Raw genomic sequence first — 19,407 nt, 5'->3', positions numbered from 1 at the left:
TACTCATCACCTCAAAATATCTTTGAAGGAGTCCCAGAAGGACAAATCGTTAACGTTAACTTAAAAAGCCAGCTAAAGCCTGAATAAAATGTCAATGCCATTGTCACGTTGATAATTGAACAAAGTTTACAAGAAATTCCCAAATTTTAAGTGAACAGACAATACTCTCTCTACTTTTAAGAATTAGCTAAGGAAAAAAATAAATTAAAAAAACCAACCAAAGAAAGGTTTGTTCTTAAGGGGAAAAATCAGTTATTCACCACCCAATATACATAGACACGCACACACACAAACTAGCAGGATATCGTCTATGTGGTAGAGCCTGAAAAAAACACCTTAGTTCTCTTTTTCAACTGTGGCCTATATATGAAAAAAAAACACTTAAAATATTGAGTATTGTAGAGATCTACAATATTTTGAGAAAATCACACGAATATTAAGATGTGTATTTTGCTGGACAATTATGATGGTTGAGCATCGTTAAAACAAAACATAACTATAGACGTCATTTTCTGGATGAATCTCTTGAGGAATGTTTGGAATTGCTGGCATCTCTGGTTCTTCTGCCTTGGGTTTGTCTCTCATTTCTGTAAAATAAAACATGAAATTAGGTTCAATAAATGGTATTGGGATAATTGACTATCTAGATTAAAAAAAAACTCTACCTCACACCTTGCACAAAAGCAAATTTCAGATGAATTAAAGACTTAACTATTAAAATACCATAAATGTTGTAAACAATAAAATGTTCTTATAATCTTAGGATTAGAAAGGCCTTTCTAAGCAGGACATAGATCAGAAACTATAAAGGAAAAGAATGACAGGTTTGAATAACTAAAATTTAAAATTAAAATCTTGTCATGTAAGTGACAAAAACCCCTATAAATAAATTTGAACCACAAACAAATTGACAACTTATATGTAGGTAAAGGCTTAAATATTAGATAGAGATTTTCTAAATCAATCCAAAATGATCAAATTTAAAATGGAACAGGAATTCAAACAAGCAATTCTTAAAAGAAAAAATTCAGGGGCGCCTGCGTGGCTCAGTCAGTTGAGCGTTCAACTCTTGATTTCAGTTCAGGTCACGACCTCACACTTCATGAGATGAAGCCCCGTGTCAGGCTCTACGCTGACAGCACAGAGTCTGCTGGGGATTCTATCTCTCCTTCTCTCTTTCTTCCCCATTCTGGCTCATGCGTCCGTGCTTTCTCTCAAAATAAATAAATAAACATTTTTAAAGAAATAATTTTAGGGGAGCCCGGGTAGCTCAGTCGATTAAGCCTCTGACTTCAGCTCAGGTCATGATCTCACAGTTCGTGAGTTCAAGCCCGGCGTCGGGCTCTGTGCTGACAGCGCACAGCCTGGAGCCGGCTGCAGATTCTGTGTTTCCATCTCTCTCTGCCCCTCCCCTGCTCATGCTCTGTCTCTCTCAAAAATAATTGAACATGGGGGCGCCTGGGTGGCTCAGTCAGTTAAGTGTCCAACTTCGGCTTAGGTCATGATCTCATGGTTCATGGGTTCAAGCCCCGCGTCTGGCTCTGTGCTGACCGCCAACTCAGAGCCTGGAGCCTGTTTCAGATTCTGTATCTTCCCCTCTCTCTGACCCTCCTCTGCTCATTCTGTCTCTCTCTCTCTCTCTCAGAAATAAATGTTAAAAAGAATTTTAAAAATAAATCAACATTTTAAAAAATTTTTAAAAAGAAATAATTTTTAAAAAGAAAAAATTCAAATTTATAACAATCATGAAATGCAGATTCATAATAATGCTAATGTCTAGTAGCAGTCGTTATCAGAAAAGTGGAAATTAAAACAATTAGGTTGTTTGGTTTTTTTAAAACATAACACACAGGAAAAGATTTTAAATGTAATCATGTGCAGTATTGGGGGAAAAGTACTTCTATAAACTCTTGGTTTGTGTGGACTACTAAAACATTTTGGGAGGCTCATTTGACAGAATGTATCCAAACATTAAATCCAAGCATTAAATTAAGCTTCCAGTGCCTCAGTTTCCATATCTATAAAATGGGATAATATTATTTTTCTGGTAGGGTTTTTAACATTGAATAAAATAATTCACACAACAGGTTTTATGTTTTCTGGCACATAGAAAGTGCCAAATAAATGCTACTTCCAATGGTGTGCATTGAACATTGTTATAATAGTAAAACTTGGCAGTAACCTAAATGTTCATCATTTCAGAGACTGGTTGGATAAATTATTGTACATATAATACAATACTATACAATTGTTACAAAAGATGTCATTAAGATGGCCATGATATATACTGCATTGTGAAAAAATGCAGCTTACACACAATAGAATGTATTATACAATGTCATTTGTTAAAACAAAGGAAAACAACCTCCAGGATGAGGTTCAGAGGTAGGAGATGGTGTCAGAGGGGATTTACTCTATATCCACTTACATATTGCTTTAACTTATAACGAACATTTATAATTCATTACTATGAGCATTTTCTAATCAGTAAAACGGTATATACATCCATTTGTTTGGCAAGACAAAACCCCAAACAAGAAAAGCATGAACTAATTGCCCACATTAACTTTGGTGAGAATGAAACCTAGAACTGAGCCTTGCAGATAAGAAGTGCATCTCCAACAGAGGCTCCTGTCAGCCGAGGCAGCCTGCTTTTTACCTAATTTTTTCAAGGGATTTCCTCAAAACCTGTACCCATTGGAACCCAACTAACCCCATGTTTTTGCTGTACTTATCTTTTAGGAAAAAGAACAAATAGGCTACCAAAAGAACAAATACGGTCTGCTAGACTCAGCCCGTTTCTTATACTGTCTACGGTTTTGTACAAAGAGAATCGAGGTTCTCGGTTATGTCCCTGAGACAAAGGCCAAATTGAAGAAAGGTCACACTATTTTAAAAGTGTTATGCTTAGGAGAATGCTTTTCAGGAACAAATACTGACATAGAAAGGTTTTTTGGCAAACCTGATAAATCCTACCAAAACAAGTTCCCTTAGTAACAGGATCATATTTTGTACCTTTTTAACCCCCTTGGCACCTTGTACCCTTTACTTGCTTTAGTTTGCTGGGGAATTTTAATTCTCAAGAAACTTTATTTATCAAGCTTTCTTGTTAGTTTAAACTTAATCATTCTTCAAAATATTTTGCACGTAATTCATACTATATTGCGTTTATTTCATTTCACTGGCTAAAGCTTCCCAGAATGGATACTATGTCAAGTACCTAGTATACACACTTATATTGTCAATTATTTTCTTTTAATTCTTTGTAAATGTGCCAAACAGACACTGATTGAATGCAAAACATTCTTTACTTGAAACTAGCTAATGGCATGAATGATACCACTTGCGATAACAGGGGGTATCCTACAATTGTCAAGGAAGTCTATAAATTAGCACTCTGAAGGAGTGTAAATCTATGTTCATGCTCTAATTATAAATGGGGAATCCTATTAAGTGTCAATGTCACTGACTTGTCCCAATAAGCCATCCATACCTTGAGGAAAAGCATAAACATCCTCAGCATCCTCCTGGTGTCCTTTAGGATTCTCGCCTTGGGCCCCTCCTGTTCCTTGGTATGGTTCTGGAAAGCATTCTTTAGTCACATCCTTATTTTTATATGTGTTGGTGGACAGGTCCTCAGGCCCAGGTGTTTCTTGGTATATTTCAGGTGCATAGTCTTCAGGCTCCGGTGTTTCTTGGTATATTTCAGGTGAATATTCCTCATCAGCAGGTATTTCTTGGATTGTCTCATGAGAGGGTGCTTTAGGCACAGCAATTTCTTTATATGTTTCATGAGAGAAGCGTTCAGGTTCAACTGTTTCTTGGTGTGTTTTTATAGAAGGGTCTTTAGGCACAGCTATTTCTTCTGTTTTAGGCAAGAAGCTTTCAATCTCACCCATTCCTTGATCTGGTTCAGAATTGTGTTCCTCAGATTCAGCTCTTTTTTGGTGTGTTTCATGAGCATAGCCTTTAGGCACATCTGGTGTGGGGAATGCTTCAGGAGAGCACCCTTCCAGGTCAGCTCTGTCTTCAGTTTTAGAAGGAAGGACTTTGGCTACAGCTGTTTCTTGGCACATTTTAGGAGAGAGATCTTCAGGTTCAGTCATATCAGGGCACATTCTGAAAGGATGGCCTTGAAGTACAGCGATTTCTTGGCACATTTTAGGAGAGAAGTCTTCAGGTTTAGTCATATCAGGGCCCATTCTGGAAGAATGGCTTTGAAGTATGGCTGTTTCTTGGCACATTTTAGAAGAGAGGGCTTCAGGTTCAGCCATATCAGGGCACATTCTGAAAGGATGGTCTTGAAGTACAGCAATTTCTTGGCACATTTTAGGAGAGAGGTCTTCAGGTTTAGTCATATCAGGGCACACTCTGGAAGGGTGGCCTTGAAGTATGGCTGTTTCTTGGCACATTTTAGGAGAGAGGACTTCAGGGTCAGCCATATCTTGGCATGTTTCAGAAGGGTGGTTTTGTGTTGCTGTTTCTTGTAACTCAGAAGAATTTTCCTGATGTACAATGGTTTCTTGATCCATGGCAGAAAATTGTTTCTCGGGCACATCTTTTTTGGGAGAGGCTACCAGAGAGAGCGCTTCTGTTATAGTCCTAGGCGGTTCAGTTTCTTTCTCCGTAGGCGCCAGTGCTTTCTCCCCTGTGTCCTTTTTAAATTGTGACTGAGGCTCTGCCTTCAGGTCTGTGTTTTGTTGTCTCTTTCTGCCTCTTTTATTTCCTTTTCCTGTCCTTGGCTTCTTGCATTTTTTCTCTCTGTGAAAAATCAGAATTAGTGTCAGCAACGGGACTACAGGATTCAAATAGATGCTTAGTAATAAGAGCCTCTGGTCTTCCTGCTGCCTTGTTGCGTGACCATGAAAAAAATCACTTATTTCTCTAGGCCTCAACCTCCTTGTTTGTAAAATGAAGGGGCCAGTGCTAGATGCTCTTAGCTGTCAGGAGATGAGATGTCCCTCAGAGATGTTTTGCCTCTGACACTTTGCTCATAAGGAACCTTCTTGGTGAGTGTAGAGAGTATGTGTGTTTGAGAGCATATGCTTCAAGATTGGTTATGGAAAACGTATAATTGATGTTATAAACTAATAGATTGGTGCTGTGGTTTATACAGTAGTCTCTCTGGGTTCAGTCTGTATGTGTTAGTCCCACTACTCCCTGGGGAAACTGATACAATTGCATTTCTAGATCTGCAATCCAGGCACAACTCCTTGTCTGCACAGCCTGCAGACGGAAGATGTATATCTGATTGCTTATCTAATTCACTGTCTTGTGTAGGGAATGCTAAAAAGCAGCAATACATGTCAAACGAGGTGTACTGTAAGCTGGGTCAAAAGCTGCAAAAACATTTCTTGAGGTAAAGAAGGCCAGTGGAAAGGTACGAGTGGCCATATCATACCTACTCCAAATGAATAGCTAGATTCAGGATCTAAAAGATAAAAGGACATTCATGGAAATTTCGGCCAATGACAAATTGTTAGGTACTGCAACTATAACTAAATGCAGATGGCTAATACAGATGGGCTGGTGGTGGGGAGAAAAAGGTACTAAAAATAAACATTTCATCTTTTTTCTAAACCTACTGAAATTCTGTTCCATGTACCTGCTCTACAGAGCCTCCCCTTGCAGACCACAGGGCTGAAATGCTCTCCTTACTTAGGATTTATTATCAGGGCCTTGCTTTTAAGGTGAGAAACATAAGCTGCCTCATACCATTGTTACTTGTGGAGAAATATTCTTATAGTAAATATTTGTACTTCTTTTAGCAAACTAGATAAAACCGGTGTGTTTCTATCTTTGCAGTGTTCATAATTCCTTGCACACTTAAATGTATACCCTATTCCACCTTCGTTTCTGCTTGAAATTTCCAAAATTAAAATTTTTTTAAAGATTGCCCCACCAAAACCAGTTTGAAATCAATATTAAAAAGATATATATGAAATAAAACAGTCAAAAATTAGTATTAGAAATAATATATGAAAAATGTTATGTAAAAATGATGGGATGGCACCTCACTATTCTAGAGTATAATTCCAAGTAACAAAGGTAACAAGATAAATTATAAAGTCCTTATTGTCAGATTTTTAAAAGATGGTGTATGTGACTTTTTCAGGAAACACTTATTTGATTCTAGATATTGAACACTAAATAACTTGTCATGTGGATCACTATATGAGGGAATCTGAGTAATGTTCTATGTCCTTCCTGGTAGTTTTTCAGAAGATGCAAATATATCTATGTGGCCTAAAATTTAATCTGTACTCTGCCACTGATCAGCTATGTGATCATGGGCAAGTCACTTAAACTCTCTATGCCTTGGTTTCGTCATAGACAAAATGGAGTAAGTGGTATCTGTCCAACGTCATGTGGTCGTTTTAAGAATTGCATATAATAACTTAGAGGAATGAGTTATTCACATATAAATTACTATTCATATTAATATAGGAAACACTTAAAGTGCTTCTTAAGTGCCAGGCACTGTTTTCAGTAATTTACTTATTGTGTTATATAATCTTCACCTCAACTTACAAGGTAGATACCATTATTATCTCCACTTGGCATATGACAAAACTGAGATATGTTCTTGTCCAAGGTCAAATGGCTAGAAGTGAGGGAGCCACACGCTTCAACTGTAGTCATTCTGGCTTTAACAGCCAAGGCTCTTAACCATAACACTCTGCAACTTCTCTCTGGAACCACTAAGGTTTCGCTGCATGGTATGTTGTAGTAAGAACAGCCCTCAGTAGTACAGGATATGTCACAAGAGCATGGCCAGCCAGCTGCCAAGAGGCTCACCAAGGTGTCATCTTCTTCAGTGACTTTTTCAGCCTTGTACCCCCCACCCAGCAAGCCCAGAAATCCAATTCTGTCAGCATACTGAGACCATCTCCATTTATCTGGGCTAGAACCCATCAACCAGATCAAAATGACTGATTTATAAACCTAAAATCCAATTTTTAAGTGAATGGTGAGGAATGCAAAGTCACACAGCAGAGGATGTTTGGACTAACAGATGAATGTACTCTTTCTCTGCAGCAGGTATTTGAGAAGCCAAATAAGGATTAGAAGGCTGCTTGGAGAGTATGAAATTAGGGAATAGTAGGATATTCTTCCACAAGTCACCTGCCACAGGACTCAAGTACAGAAGTTTCTGCTATAACATAATATATGCATTCCCAAAAAACTTCACTTTCAGCACAACCCTACACTGAAAGTACAGCACTTATGGGAGAAGATAGTGTTAAGGCAAACAACTCAAGTCCTGTGCAACTTTTTAACACTCACAAAAACAATAATTGGTACTGGGGGAGATACCTTGAGTAGTCAGACAGGCAGCCTACTATGGCTGGAGGCTGTCTGGGGGGTAGCAAAAATATACAGAAGCAACAGTGTAAGTGCAGGCTTTCAGCTGCTGAGATACGTAAATGCTGGTGGTGCTCTGAGCCAGCACGGCTGCCACTGGGCTGGGCCCAGAAGGAAGTGCAACCTACGTGTGGCGCTGGTGGCGTTCTCTGGAGAAGGAGCCCTGGTAACGGCTGCAAAGGACCCTGCTTATGCAACAGCTAAGCTGACGATTCTAATTGTATTCTTTTTTGATTAGGAAAAATCACGAACCAATACAACTTCTACATTATACTGACATCATTCTCCTATTTACCAATCATATGTGAGGTGATTGGGGCTAGAGAAACATGTGTTATAGCAGAACAGAAGAGAAGATTCTCAGTCCCCAGAGGGATCGGTGCCCTTTCTTAAGAAAGGTGCTAAAATATCAATATTGTATGTTTTTTTTAATGTATACCTATTTTATCTTTGCCATTGAAAGAAACGTTTTTCGCAACAATGAAGAAATGCAAATCTAACTGCTAACCTAATAATGATAATAAAAGAGTGCTTAGATCAGTGGTTCTCAACTGGGGGCAATTTTGTCCCTTTAGCCCCCACGCCAAGAGACATTTGACAATGTCTGGAGACATTTTTGGTTGGCACAATGCAGGTGGGAGGGGTACTATTGGTTTCTAGATGGCAGAGATGCTGCTAAACGTCTCCAATGCACGCAACGGCCTCCCACACAACGAATTATCCTGTCCGCAGCATCAGTAATGCCCGGGTTGAGAAACCCAGGCTTAGATGAGTGTTGCACTCTGGCTCCTTGAGCTCCCCTTTTCTATCTCCAAGCACCTCCAAGTACCTCTGCTTTCATAGTCATGTTTTAAATGGATGCAGTTAGATGCTGCCTCACTTATAATCTTGGTCTTTCACTCTCTCCCTAAGATTATATACAGGTGACTTTCTTGGAGATTTAAAAGCTCCTAAGCTTGGGGCGCCTGGATGGCTCAGTCGGTTATGTCCAATTTCGGCTCAGGTTCCTGGGTTCGAGCCCCGCATCGGGCTCTGTGCTGACAGCAGCTCAGAGCCTGGAGCCTGTTTCGGATTCTGTGTCTTCCTGTCTCTCTGACCCTCCCCTGCTCATGATCTTTTCTCTCTGTCTCGGAAATAAATAAAACATTAAAAAAAAAAACCTCCTAAACTCTTCTGTCACTTACAGAAAGTGTTTTGGTTTATTCCACGGAGAGTTAATTATACTCATTCAATTAGGACTTTACTAATAGAAAGCTTGGAAAACTAACCAGGAACTCTCCTCAAATGTATCTCCTGCTTCCCACAAGATGCTTCTATGTTTATATTACCACAGCAGGAGAAAGAACACCAGGCCTCTATACAGTAGAATTCAACTGCCTGGTGCTTTAATTTAAAAAGAATGGGAGGGGCCCCTGGGTGGCTCAGTTGGTTAAGCGTCCGACTTCAGCTCAGGTCATGATCTCATGGTTCGTGGGTTTGAGTCCCACATTGGGCTCTGCACTGATAGCTAGCTTGGAGCCTGGAGCCTGCTTCAGATTCTGTGTCTCCCTCTCTCTCTGACCTTCCCCTGCTCACACTGTCTCTATCTCTCTCTCAAAAATAAATAAAATACTTTTAAAAATTTAAAAAAAAAAAGAAAGAATGGGGATAAAATTCTGTTCCTGCCACCTCACCACCTGTGTGATTTTAGGCAAGAGATTTAACCCTTTGGAGATTTCGTTTATTTTTTTATTATTATTATTATTATAATTGTAATAGGGATAACAGCTCCTGATTCATGGACTTGTTGGACAGATAAAATACAGTGCGTAAAAGCACTGAGCACTACTCAGCCCATAGCGTATGCTTGACAAATATCCATTCCTCTTCCCTTGCAATGATACCATACCCAAATTGCCATTGTGAAGTTTGCTTCTCTTGTGCTTCGTATCTTCTTTTCCTGAGTTGTTCTCTGTTTCGCAGACTCCAAGTTCCAATAGTTTCTGTAGGATCAAAATGGAAGTTATAGGAAATAGTGATAAATTGTGGCATTTATTAGCAAGAGCCCTATGGCAAGGTGGTAGACCACCCCCCCCCCCTTGCTGGGTGTCTGTTCTCCTTGCTTTTAGAGGACAAAGACCATATTTTATTCATCCTTATGCTCCAAAGAATGCCTAGGAGCAAACACTCAGTAAGCATTTTTTAATGAAAGGGTCAGTTTTTGTACCTGTGTGTGCTATCAACCCATCAATTTCTTCAAAATAATTTTACATATTGCACAAACATAAAAGAAAAAAAAGCAGCCATGTTCTGCCATCCTTAACATTATTTTCATTTTATTTCTCATATCTATCTAGTCTCCATATTACACAAGGCTGTAATGATAGCATGCCATAATTTTATCATTTATTAACCTAACATTATGTCAGAAATAGTTCCTATGATATAGTCCTCATAATTATAACTTTAATCAAGTTGATGTATTCCCATTTGCCCAGTCATTCCACACGTATTGGTTGTTGCCAATTTTATGGGTTGTTGGGGTTTGTTTGTTTGTTTGTTTTGCCACTGTAGCTCAAACTGTAATAATAGTCATGCATAGTCTTTTTTCCTTTTGAATTTTTTCCTTAGGATGATGTTTCTCGAAGTTCTTTGGGAAATTATTATCAAAAGAAAGACTCTGCTGCCATCTACGTTTGTGAAAAGCTAATGGATCTTCTTAGAGCCTGTAAAGTGATTACAAACTTGCACTGAGGGGTCCCCAAAGACAGAGCATGCCCCTTGGGCCACCACACCTTTTGTTCTTAGACAGAGTTCTTAATGATAAATTTGGATGGGAGGATATTATATCTCTATTTTACCAATGTCTAATTAAATTACCATTTCCTTCCATTATGAGTGTAGGTGACAAACCACAACAATTTTTGTGCAGTAAGTGACTTTGTCACCAAAAGAAATCACAGATTTTTTTACATATCACGTTACAGTTGTTGCAGACACCTAAAAATACAACTTAGTTGAGATGATATATTTGATCTGATACAATGCTTTTAGACCCTCCATGACTATAGGCTTGCTATGTAATGCATCTGTAAATAAGCCTATACATTACTGTATCACGATTTTTCCTTTTGATAACTGTATCTTACAATTGTGTCCTTCAGAATCTTATCTATTAATTTTATGTATTTAAAATATTTATTCTAAAAAGGGGTCCATAGGTTCATCAGAGTGCCAAAGGGATCCATGGCACAAAAAAGTTTGAGGGCCGTCTCAAGGCCCAGGGTTCTGCAAAACATTTTGAGGAATGCTGCTTTAGGACCAGACCCAAGGCTAAGATTAAGAAGTCAAAAGAATAAGCACTACTAAAGACCTGGCAATAGGCAGGCCAGATCTCTTTCCAAAAATTATACCACGTTTACACTACCATAGAACTATAGGGGTATAATGGTTGTTTTACCACAACCATTCAGTACTGGGTATTTTCATTAACTTTCACTGAAATATATTATTAATAATTTATTAGCTCCTTGGGTTTCTCTGGCTTATTAGAATCTTAATGTACTAGAAGTCACCTCAGAGGGTTATACAGCCCCAATCCTTCCCGTCCAAGGTTATATGAACATACTCAATTATGTGCTTTTGGGGGGCCAGAGCCATAAAAATTAGAAAAATAATCACAGCCCCAGTTCTTCCCAACTGTCACTAAGACATCTTAGTGGCCACTAGGGACCTCTTAAGATCTCTTTCATTACCTGGAACATGGTTCTCTTCTTGATGACGACCAGGTGTCTGGTGGAGCGTCAAGCGAGATTGGTCCTTTCCCGAATTCATCTTGCTGTAATACCTCCTGCTATTTGGTCTGACTTCCACAAGAAGCCTTTTTAAAAATATCAAAGCCACCAACAGTTAAACACACAGGCGCGTACACACGAGTTTACTTGTCACTTAACTTCCCGCCTAAAAGTTTTATCTAGTTGGACCACAGCTGCTGGCTACTTCTGCTTTCTTTATCAGACTGCACAGGTGTGAGTAGGGGGCATGGTTGGTCCGACTGTCCTCATCCTGTAGCACAGCTGCTAATTATACAGGGAGCCTCATGGTCGCAGCCTGGCATCGCGCAGCCTCCAGTAGAGCAGTCATTTATTTCTGTCTGTCAAGAAGTGCCTGAGTCTGCTGGCCCTTTTTTCATATGGAAATGGCATAGTGTAGAAAGTGCCCTAGCTCTGAGGTCTAACCGGTCCATGCCCTAGAATAAGTCACCTCCCCATTCTGTGACTCTTTCCTCATTTGCAGAGTGGGTACATAATTCCTGACTTGCCCACCTCAGAGTTCTTGTGAAAAAGTAAAAATCATAATGTGAAAGTTATGAAGATGTAAAATTAATCTTATGTTATTTTCCTGCATATGGCATTTTTTACCCAAATCTGTTGCAGAATTAATTTCACAGCTATACATGCTGTGAAATTTAGATAATAGACCCAAGGAGCCAAATTAGGAACTCAAAGCAAGTCTGAACCCTTTTCTGCTCACCTGATCATTCACAAATGCCTTAAGATAACTAGTGAAATCCACTGTTACTCATCCAGGGAAGGTCAAAAAGATTTCTCAATGAAAATATGACCATGTTATGCCACAGAAATTAAGTTGAAACCAAAGGAATTACCCCCATCCCCAACTGGTTTTCCCATTTGAGAAGGTAAAGAAGCACAGAGGACCATGGCTGTTCAAGCAGGGAAGGACCACTGAACACACCCTGATAGGAGCAGTCTTTTTGAGAAATGCATGATTAACACTATTCTAGAGTCATAGATTGGACTGAAGAGAGTTTGAATTCCAATGTTGCTTAGTTAGGCAAATTAGATAGTCTAGGGGCCAGTTTACCTAACTACATCATGGGGACAATATCGGTATCTATCTCGTGGTGTTATTGGGTGATTAAATCAAATAATCTGTACAAACATTTTATATATGCCTAGAATATTGAACTTGCTTAACAAGTATTAGCTGATTTTATTAATAATAAAATATAGTAACCAGATTTTGGTAAACCAAGTAATAGTTTTATTTTTCTATTTTTTTAAATGTTTTTCTTTTTTATGTCTTTATTTTATTTTGAGAAACAGAGACAGAGAGTGAGCAGGGGCAGGGCAGAGAGAGAGGGAGACACAGAATCTGAAGCAGGCTCCAGACTGTGAGCTGTCAGCACAGAGGCCGACGCAAGGCTCGAGCCCACGGACTGTGAGATCATGACCTGAGCTGAAGTCAGAGGCTTAACTGACTGAGCCACCCAGGCGGCCCCCAAGTAATAGTTTTAAATGCACTAAAGAAACTCAGAAAATCTGAAAAGAATCATTTATAAAGAGAAAACCCTTAAAAAATGAATATTTAACTCCTACTTCTTTAGACTCTTAAGGATTTAGAAGTGGAAGGGCCCTAGGGATGCCTGGGTAGCTCAGTCAGTTGAGCATCTGACTTTGGCTCAGGTCATGATCTCAAGGTTTGTGAGTTGGAGCCCTGTGTTGGGCTTTGTGCTGACAGCTCAGAACCTGAAGCCCGCTTTGTATTCTGTGTCTCTCTCTCTCTGCCCCTCCCCTGCTCATACTCTCTCTCTCTCTCTCTCTCAAAAATAAACATTAAAAAATAAGAAGTGGAAGGGTCCCCAAACCATCTAGTTCCTTCTCCCTCATTTTATATATAGATAAATTGAAAGCCAAGGAGAGGAATGATTTACCTGCTCCAAATTTTCTTACTTATTGCTGACAGCACCTCTCACTGATTATAAGGCAGATCATCTTTTCAGGTTTGATCTTGTCTGGGTATGAAAATGTATGTGTAGTGTGAATGTATGAGAGAAATGAGCTTTTCAAACACACTGGAAAGTAGTGAGAATTACATAACAAACACCCATGTACCCATCACCCAAACTTAATGTGGTTTTCAGTCACCATATCCTAATGCTTTAAGTTTCTCAGTTCTCCAGCCTTTCCCATAAGAAAAGGTCTAAAATTTCTGATAACCTCAGGGAGTCTCTATTCAGAAGAGTCCTAGAGGGAATGGAAGGTGTAATTTGTAATTTGTCTCTCCATAACTTTTGGATTTTCAGATATAGGGTTTAAAGAAATAAAATAAAAAGTAAAGTAACTTTGAATATTATAAAGTAGTGGTGCTATATCATTTAAACTGGCATTAAAATTTCTTTAATGTTTATTTGTTTTTGAGAGAGAGAGACAGAGAGAGACAGAGTGCGAGCAGGGGAGAAGCAGAGAAGGAGACACAGAATCTGAAACAGGCTCCAGGCTCCAAGCTGTCAGCACAGAGCCTGACGTGGGCCTCGAACTCACCAACCGTGAGATATGACCTAAGCTGAAGTTGGATGCTTAATCGACTGAGTCACCTAGGGGCCCCTAAACTGGCCTTTTAAATATTGATCCCTTTATTTGAGATGCTTTCATTCTTACAGTTTTCTTCTTATGATAGGTCAATAAAATAACCTTATAAAATATCTCTGGGCTCCTTACAGAAGATGCAGAAGTATTTCTTAATTATCCTTACTCTTGGGGCACCTGGGTGGCTCAGTCAGTTAAGCATCCAACTTTGCATCAGGTCATGATCTTGCAGTCTGTGAGTTCAAGCCCCACATCAGGCTCTATGCTGACAGCTCAGAGCCTGGACCCTGCTTCAGATTCTGTGTCTTCCTCTCTCTCTCTGCCCCTCCCCCTGCATATGCTCTGTCTTTCTCTCTCTCAAAAATAAAGATTTAAAAAATAAATTATCCTTGCTCAGGGCTTATTACATTCTGTTCAATGATTCAGCAAACTTAGGAAATGCCACCTATTGTACACATGCTGAGCAAGAACATTAGGATGCAAAGACTGACAGCTATAGTTCCTGAATTCTGTGCACTGTACACTTGAGATTTATATAGGCACATCTTTATTGCAAGGAGCTAATAGACTCTCTACCCTGTTACAACCTTCCTAAGTTGACTTTACCCCTGCTTCATGCTCCCTGTATCTGGGAGCAGAATGTGGAGGGACTATAAGAGGGTGGGGACTTGAGTTAACAGTAAATAGAGCCAATATTGGGTGGAGGGGGCCAGTGGAAGGACTTTGAAGCAAACTAGATTGGAAGCCAGGCAAGGTGTCTTTGATTTGATAAGCAGGCCAGAGCAGGAACTTGTCTGGGACAGAAGTAGTCACACAACAAGCCATGGTTCATTGTCACTTCTCCCTGTAGAAAACTCTGGGGTCATTACCAGAATTTGAGATGTTAGCCATAAAATGAAAGGCTGAATATTTTTTAATAAACAGTGCCTTGTTCTAGAGTTATTTGCATAGATACACGAAACCTCTCTTTAAGCCACAAACTCTTAGGGGATAGTTACCTCTCCTGATTCACCTTTCCATCCCCACAGTTTAGTCGAGTGAGAGGCTGCCACAGTGCTTCTCCAGAAATCTTCACACTCTTGTATGCAGGGCAGGAAACCTGTGGAGGTACTTTATACACTCAGATGAACTGACGTAGCTGTGACTTAATAATAGTAATCCCATCATCTGTTCTGGAACCCTGCCTACTGTCATTCACAGACACCATCCTACATACTGGAGATACGGCAGCTAAAAGACAAAAGTCCCTGCCTTTACAGAGCCTGTAGTCTAATGGGGAGAGATAACCACCAAGCAAATTTTTAAACATAGGTACTATATCAGAGTTTGGAGAAAATTGAGCAGGGAACAACAGGCTGAGGAATGAGGGGGAAAGCCAATGTTGGTTGCTATTTAAATAGGGTTGAGGGAGCTTAGGTGGCTCAGTGGGTTAAGCGTCTGACTCTTGATTTTGGCTCAGGGCACGATCTCACAGTTTGGCTTGTGAGTTCGAGCCCTGTGTCGGGCTCTGCGCTGACAGTGCAGAGCCTGCTCAGGGTTCTCTCTCTCTGCCCCCCCCCTCAAATAAATAAACTTTAAAATACATATATACAGGGGCGCCTGGGTGGCTTAGTCGGTTAAGCGTCCGACTTTCGCTTAGGTCATGATCTCGCGGTTCGTGGGTTCGAGCCCCGCGTTGGGCTCTGTGCTGACTGACAGCTCGGAGCCTGCAGCCTGTTTCAGTCTGTGACTCCCTCTCTCTCTGACCCTCCCCTGCTCATGCTGTCTCTCTCTCTCTCCTAGAAATAAATAAAACATTTAAAAATAAAATAAAATACATATATACATAGGATGGTCAGGGAAGGCTTGACCGAAAGGGTGACAGTTGAACAGAACTGAAGGAGGTGAGGGGCCAGCCAGGCTGATAGCTGGGAGGGCATTCCAGGCAAAGGGACGCTGGGAAATGGTCTGAGGTGGTAGGAAGTAGATTCAGAGAGGTAAGTTTGTTGCACCTTGTAAGGATTTCTACTGAGATGGACAGTTACAGGATGGTTTTGAAGAGAAGAGTGATATGATCTGATTTATATTTTTAAAGGATTATTCTGACTACTGTGTGGAGAATAGACTCTTAGCAATGGGGGTGGGGGGTGATGGTGGAGGTGCAAGCGGGGAGACCAGTTAGAAGGGTCTTGCTGTAATCCCGGTGAGCGGTGATGAAGCCAGGCACTGTGATGGCAGTGGTGATGGAAGTGGTCAGCTCCCAGAGTAGCTTGCAAATTGGAGGTGGAGTGAGAGATAGTCAACCACTAAGAGTTTTGGTCTGAGCAGCTGGAAGGATGGAGTTGGCACGAATACATGAGGAAGGCTGGGAGCAGCAGGCTTTCAGGAGACGACTGGAGTTTATTTGGGGAGATGCTAACAGATTGGGGGGAAAACAGGGAAGGAGCAGCCAGAGAAGCAGAGGGAAATCGGAAAAGTAAACTGTCCCAGAAGCCACAGGGAAAAAAACATTTCAAGGAGGAGGGGGCGATCGATTGTGGCAAATTTTGTTAATAAGTAGAGTAGAAGAAGGATTGAGGGTTGTCTATTTCCTAACAGTTCAGTTCAATTAATTATAGACCGTGGAGGCCAGAGAGGTTGTTACTTGGGCAAGGTCACACAGGCATGACCAGCTATATAATTTGTAGGGCCCAGGGCCCCAGCTCTGAAGATGCGCAGCTCCTCCTTCAAAAATTAAGAAATTCAAGTCAGCTACAGCAGAAAATTAAACTCAGCACAGGGTCTACTTTCACAAGTGTTTCACCAGATCCTTGCAGCAGACATAAAACAAAGCTTTATGTTTCAGATCAAGACACTGGTGCTAAGTATTAAGTGATGTAAGGTCACAGAGCTAGGCTGGTGGTGTGAGTGTGGAACCTGGGTCTGCAGCCTCCTCGTCCAGCCTTCTTCTTACAAGATCAAACCAGGTATTGAGGGAGAGAATTGCTTTCCTGCCTCTTGACTCTAGAACAAGTTGGGTGTGTGTGTGTGTGTGTGTGTGTGTGTGTGTGTGTGTGTGTGTTTTAATGTTTATTTTGAGAGAGAGAGCACAATTAGGGACAAGGGAGAGAGAGAGAGAGAGAGAGAGAGAGAGAGAGTCCCAAGCAGGCTCTGTGCCACCAGTGCAAAGCCAGACATGGGGCTCCAACTCACAAAGTGTGAGATCACCACTGGAGTCAAAATCAAAAGTTGGACGCTTAGCCACTGAGCTGCCCAGGCACCCCTGGAGCAAGTTTAAAGACTGAGGCCTTGTTCGTGCATTTCAGAGGCCTGATTAACTGGGCAAGAGTGGGAGGGAAGGAAACATTGCTAAGAACTTCTGCCTTAGGGCTCTTATGATGGGGGTTAGAAGGAAGCAACAGGATACTGTCTAGTCAAAACATGATCTGAAAAAAGTGCGCCAAAGCTAATGTAGTTTTAGGCTATACTGATATAATTATAAAGCCCCCACACCAGGGGGAGGTCAGAGTCCTGCTACCCATTGGTTTGTCATACCACACCTAGAACATCATACTGTGAGGACCATGTGAGTGATTTTGAGAACATGTACGAGAAAGAGCAAAGTACGTAGCTATATCATTTCCTGGCTGTGTAATTGGGGGTTGGGGTGGGGCTGGAAATAGTTCAGTTCTTTCTAACCCTCAGTTTCTTTAGTTGTAAAACAAAAAAAGTAAAACCTCACAGGGATCCTGTGAGGATAAAAGTGATCGTGAGGGCTTTCCGTAGAATGAAAAGCACCGTGTGGATAGGAGTGTCATAAACTTGGGTGGTGTGCATAGTATTACTAATGGTGCACCCTAGGCATCTTCCTAGAGTGTGGCTGTGTAGACAAATGACGGAAAGGAAGGTATTGTGCACTTCTTTTTCTTAGCGTTCCTTCCTTGCTAAAATCCTTTTCCAAAGCTTTTGAATTCTTTTCAAAGAGTGGATCAAGCTTTGTTTTCCTAAGTGGGGAGGGAGAGTTTCTGGGCTCCCTCTCTCACAGTCTGGTGATGCATGATAAATGAGTTCTGTCTCCGCTAAAACAGATGCTGTTGTGCTCATAGTGATAACACGGTCTGTGACTTTAGAATGGCGGTGACCTGGCTTTCAATTTAGTTTGTTCCAAAGTTCCTCCCCTGGCCTCCTCCCCCAAGGTTTCTTTCTATTTCTAAATGTACAGACAAGTAAGCATCTCTGGGTGAACTGTGAGTGGTAGTTTATCAGGAGAAGAACAATTCTGCTCCCACCTTGAGCTGCCATTCCATCTCTATCCTTTCTCTCCCCCAACTTCCCGAACTCATATTGTATTACCATGACCCCGTGACCCACACCCCCTAGATTCCTTCACACCCGCACTCTGGTTTTTCTTTCCACATATTGTTCTCTCATGCTTCATCGGAGACTTCCTAGAGGCCACGCCTAGTGGCCCCTTCACAGTTCTCTCTGGCCTCCTGTAGCTCGTGATCCCTCCTGGCACTGCCACCCTCCTGGAAACCTGGCCTGCTCTTGGCATCTGTGCTGGTGTGTTCTTCCCTGTTCTCCCTCTTCCTCATCCTTGCTCCCAGGCTTCTCTTTCACTCCCCTAGACGTGGGAGGTATTTCCCAAGGATGACTCTCTGATCTTTTCTCTATATTACTCCCACCCTACTTAGATGGTTGATCCAACCGTACACCTTTAGCTATTATCTCTGTGCTGATATCTTCTAAAGAAATATCAGTCTGAGTTCTAAGCTCACGTGTTCAGGTGTCTCTTGGATATCATTCATTACGGAATATCCCACTGCACCACAAACTTAGCATAGTGAAAAGCAGATTTATCTGCCCCTAAGACCAGTCTTCTCTGGTTTCTTTCTGTTAGGGTAGTGGCGCCACGCTCCTGGTCATCCAGCTGTAAACCTTCCCAATTGTCTTGGCTTCTGCCTCCTCACTGGACACAGCCTCCAGCTGGGCACAGTTCAATGAGTTTCTTCTTCCCGGTGTCCTACATGTTCATTCCCTCTTATCCTTCTCCATGCCACCATCCCAGAGGAGAACCTCAACTTCTCATTGGAAGCCCTGGAAAAGCTTCCTAAGTGGTTTATCTGCTTCCATTTTCCCTCACCCTCCCTAGACTGTCCTGCACTAACAGCCAGAACATTCCCCCTATGGCTAACTCTGAACTGGTCACTACTCTATGTAGAATATTGTCAAGTCTCAGTAATACTTGCAAGATAAAGACTAAATTTTTCAGCTTGGCCTTTAAAACCAACTTCCCAACCTTCCCTTCCCATTACTTTTCTGAAGTTACCCCACACTGTTCCGATTCAACAGTGCCATTTGCTTTCCCTGTTTGGCCTTGGCTCATTCTAACGCCCACAGTACCTTTATTCACACCTCCTGACTGTTCAGTGCTCTTCCCTGTGTCTGCCCATCCAGATACTGAGTGCCTCAATCACAAAGCCTTTGATGCCAGATACTGAGTGCCTCCATCACAAAGCCTTTGATGATGATGGTGATGATGATATGTTAGCCACTTTACAAATCCATAACAGGTACCTGAAAATTTACATATATTATCTCGTTTAGTTTGTCGAACTAGTATTATCCCCATTTCACTGATAAGGATATTAGTGATTTAAAGAGATTAGATTATATCCTAAGGTCATATAAGCTCCTAAATGTCAGAGTTAGGGCT

At 41.0% G+C, this 19,407-nt stretch overlaps 1 protein-coding gene across 1 annotated transcript; it reads right to left on the bottom strand.

Moving 5' to 3' along the window:
- Positions 1-414: 414 nt before the first annotated feature.
- On the bottom strand, positions 415-19,172 carry HEMGN (hemogen). The gene is made up of 6 exons (XM_077756116.1): positions 19,095-19,172; positions 14,732-14,832; positions 11,100-11,224; positions 9,254-9,347; positions 3,494-4,761; positions 415-587 (listed from the first exon to the last, which is right to left on the bottom strand). Exons 3-6 carry the CDS (start codon positions 11,176-11,178, stop codon positions 481-483), a joined length of 1,548 nt encoding a protein of 515 aa, XP_077612242.1. The 5' UTR covers positions 11,179-11,224; positions 14,732-14,832; positions 19,095-19,172; the 3' UTR covers positions 415-480.
- Between the last annotated feature and the right edge of the window lie 235 nt (positions 19,173-19,407).

The sequence above is a fragment of the Crocuta crocuta genome, unplaced genomic scaffold (assembly GCF_008692635.1).
Source record: "Crocuta crocuta isolate KB4526 unplaced genomic scaffold, BGI_CrCroc_1.0 scaffold431, whole genome shotgun sequence".
NCBI classification, from domain to species: domain Eukaryota; kingdom Metazoa; phylum Chordata; class Mammalia; order Carnivora; family Hyaenidae; genus Crocuta; species Crocuta crocuta.
This window is presented reverse-complemented; position numbering and strand designations above follow the sequence as displayed.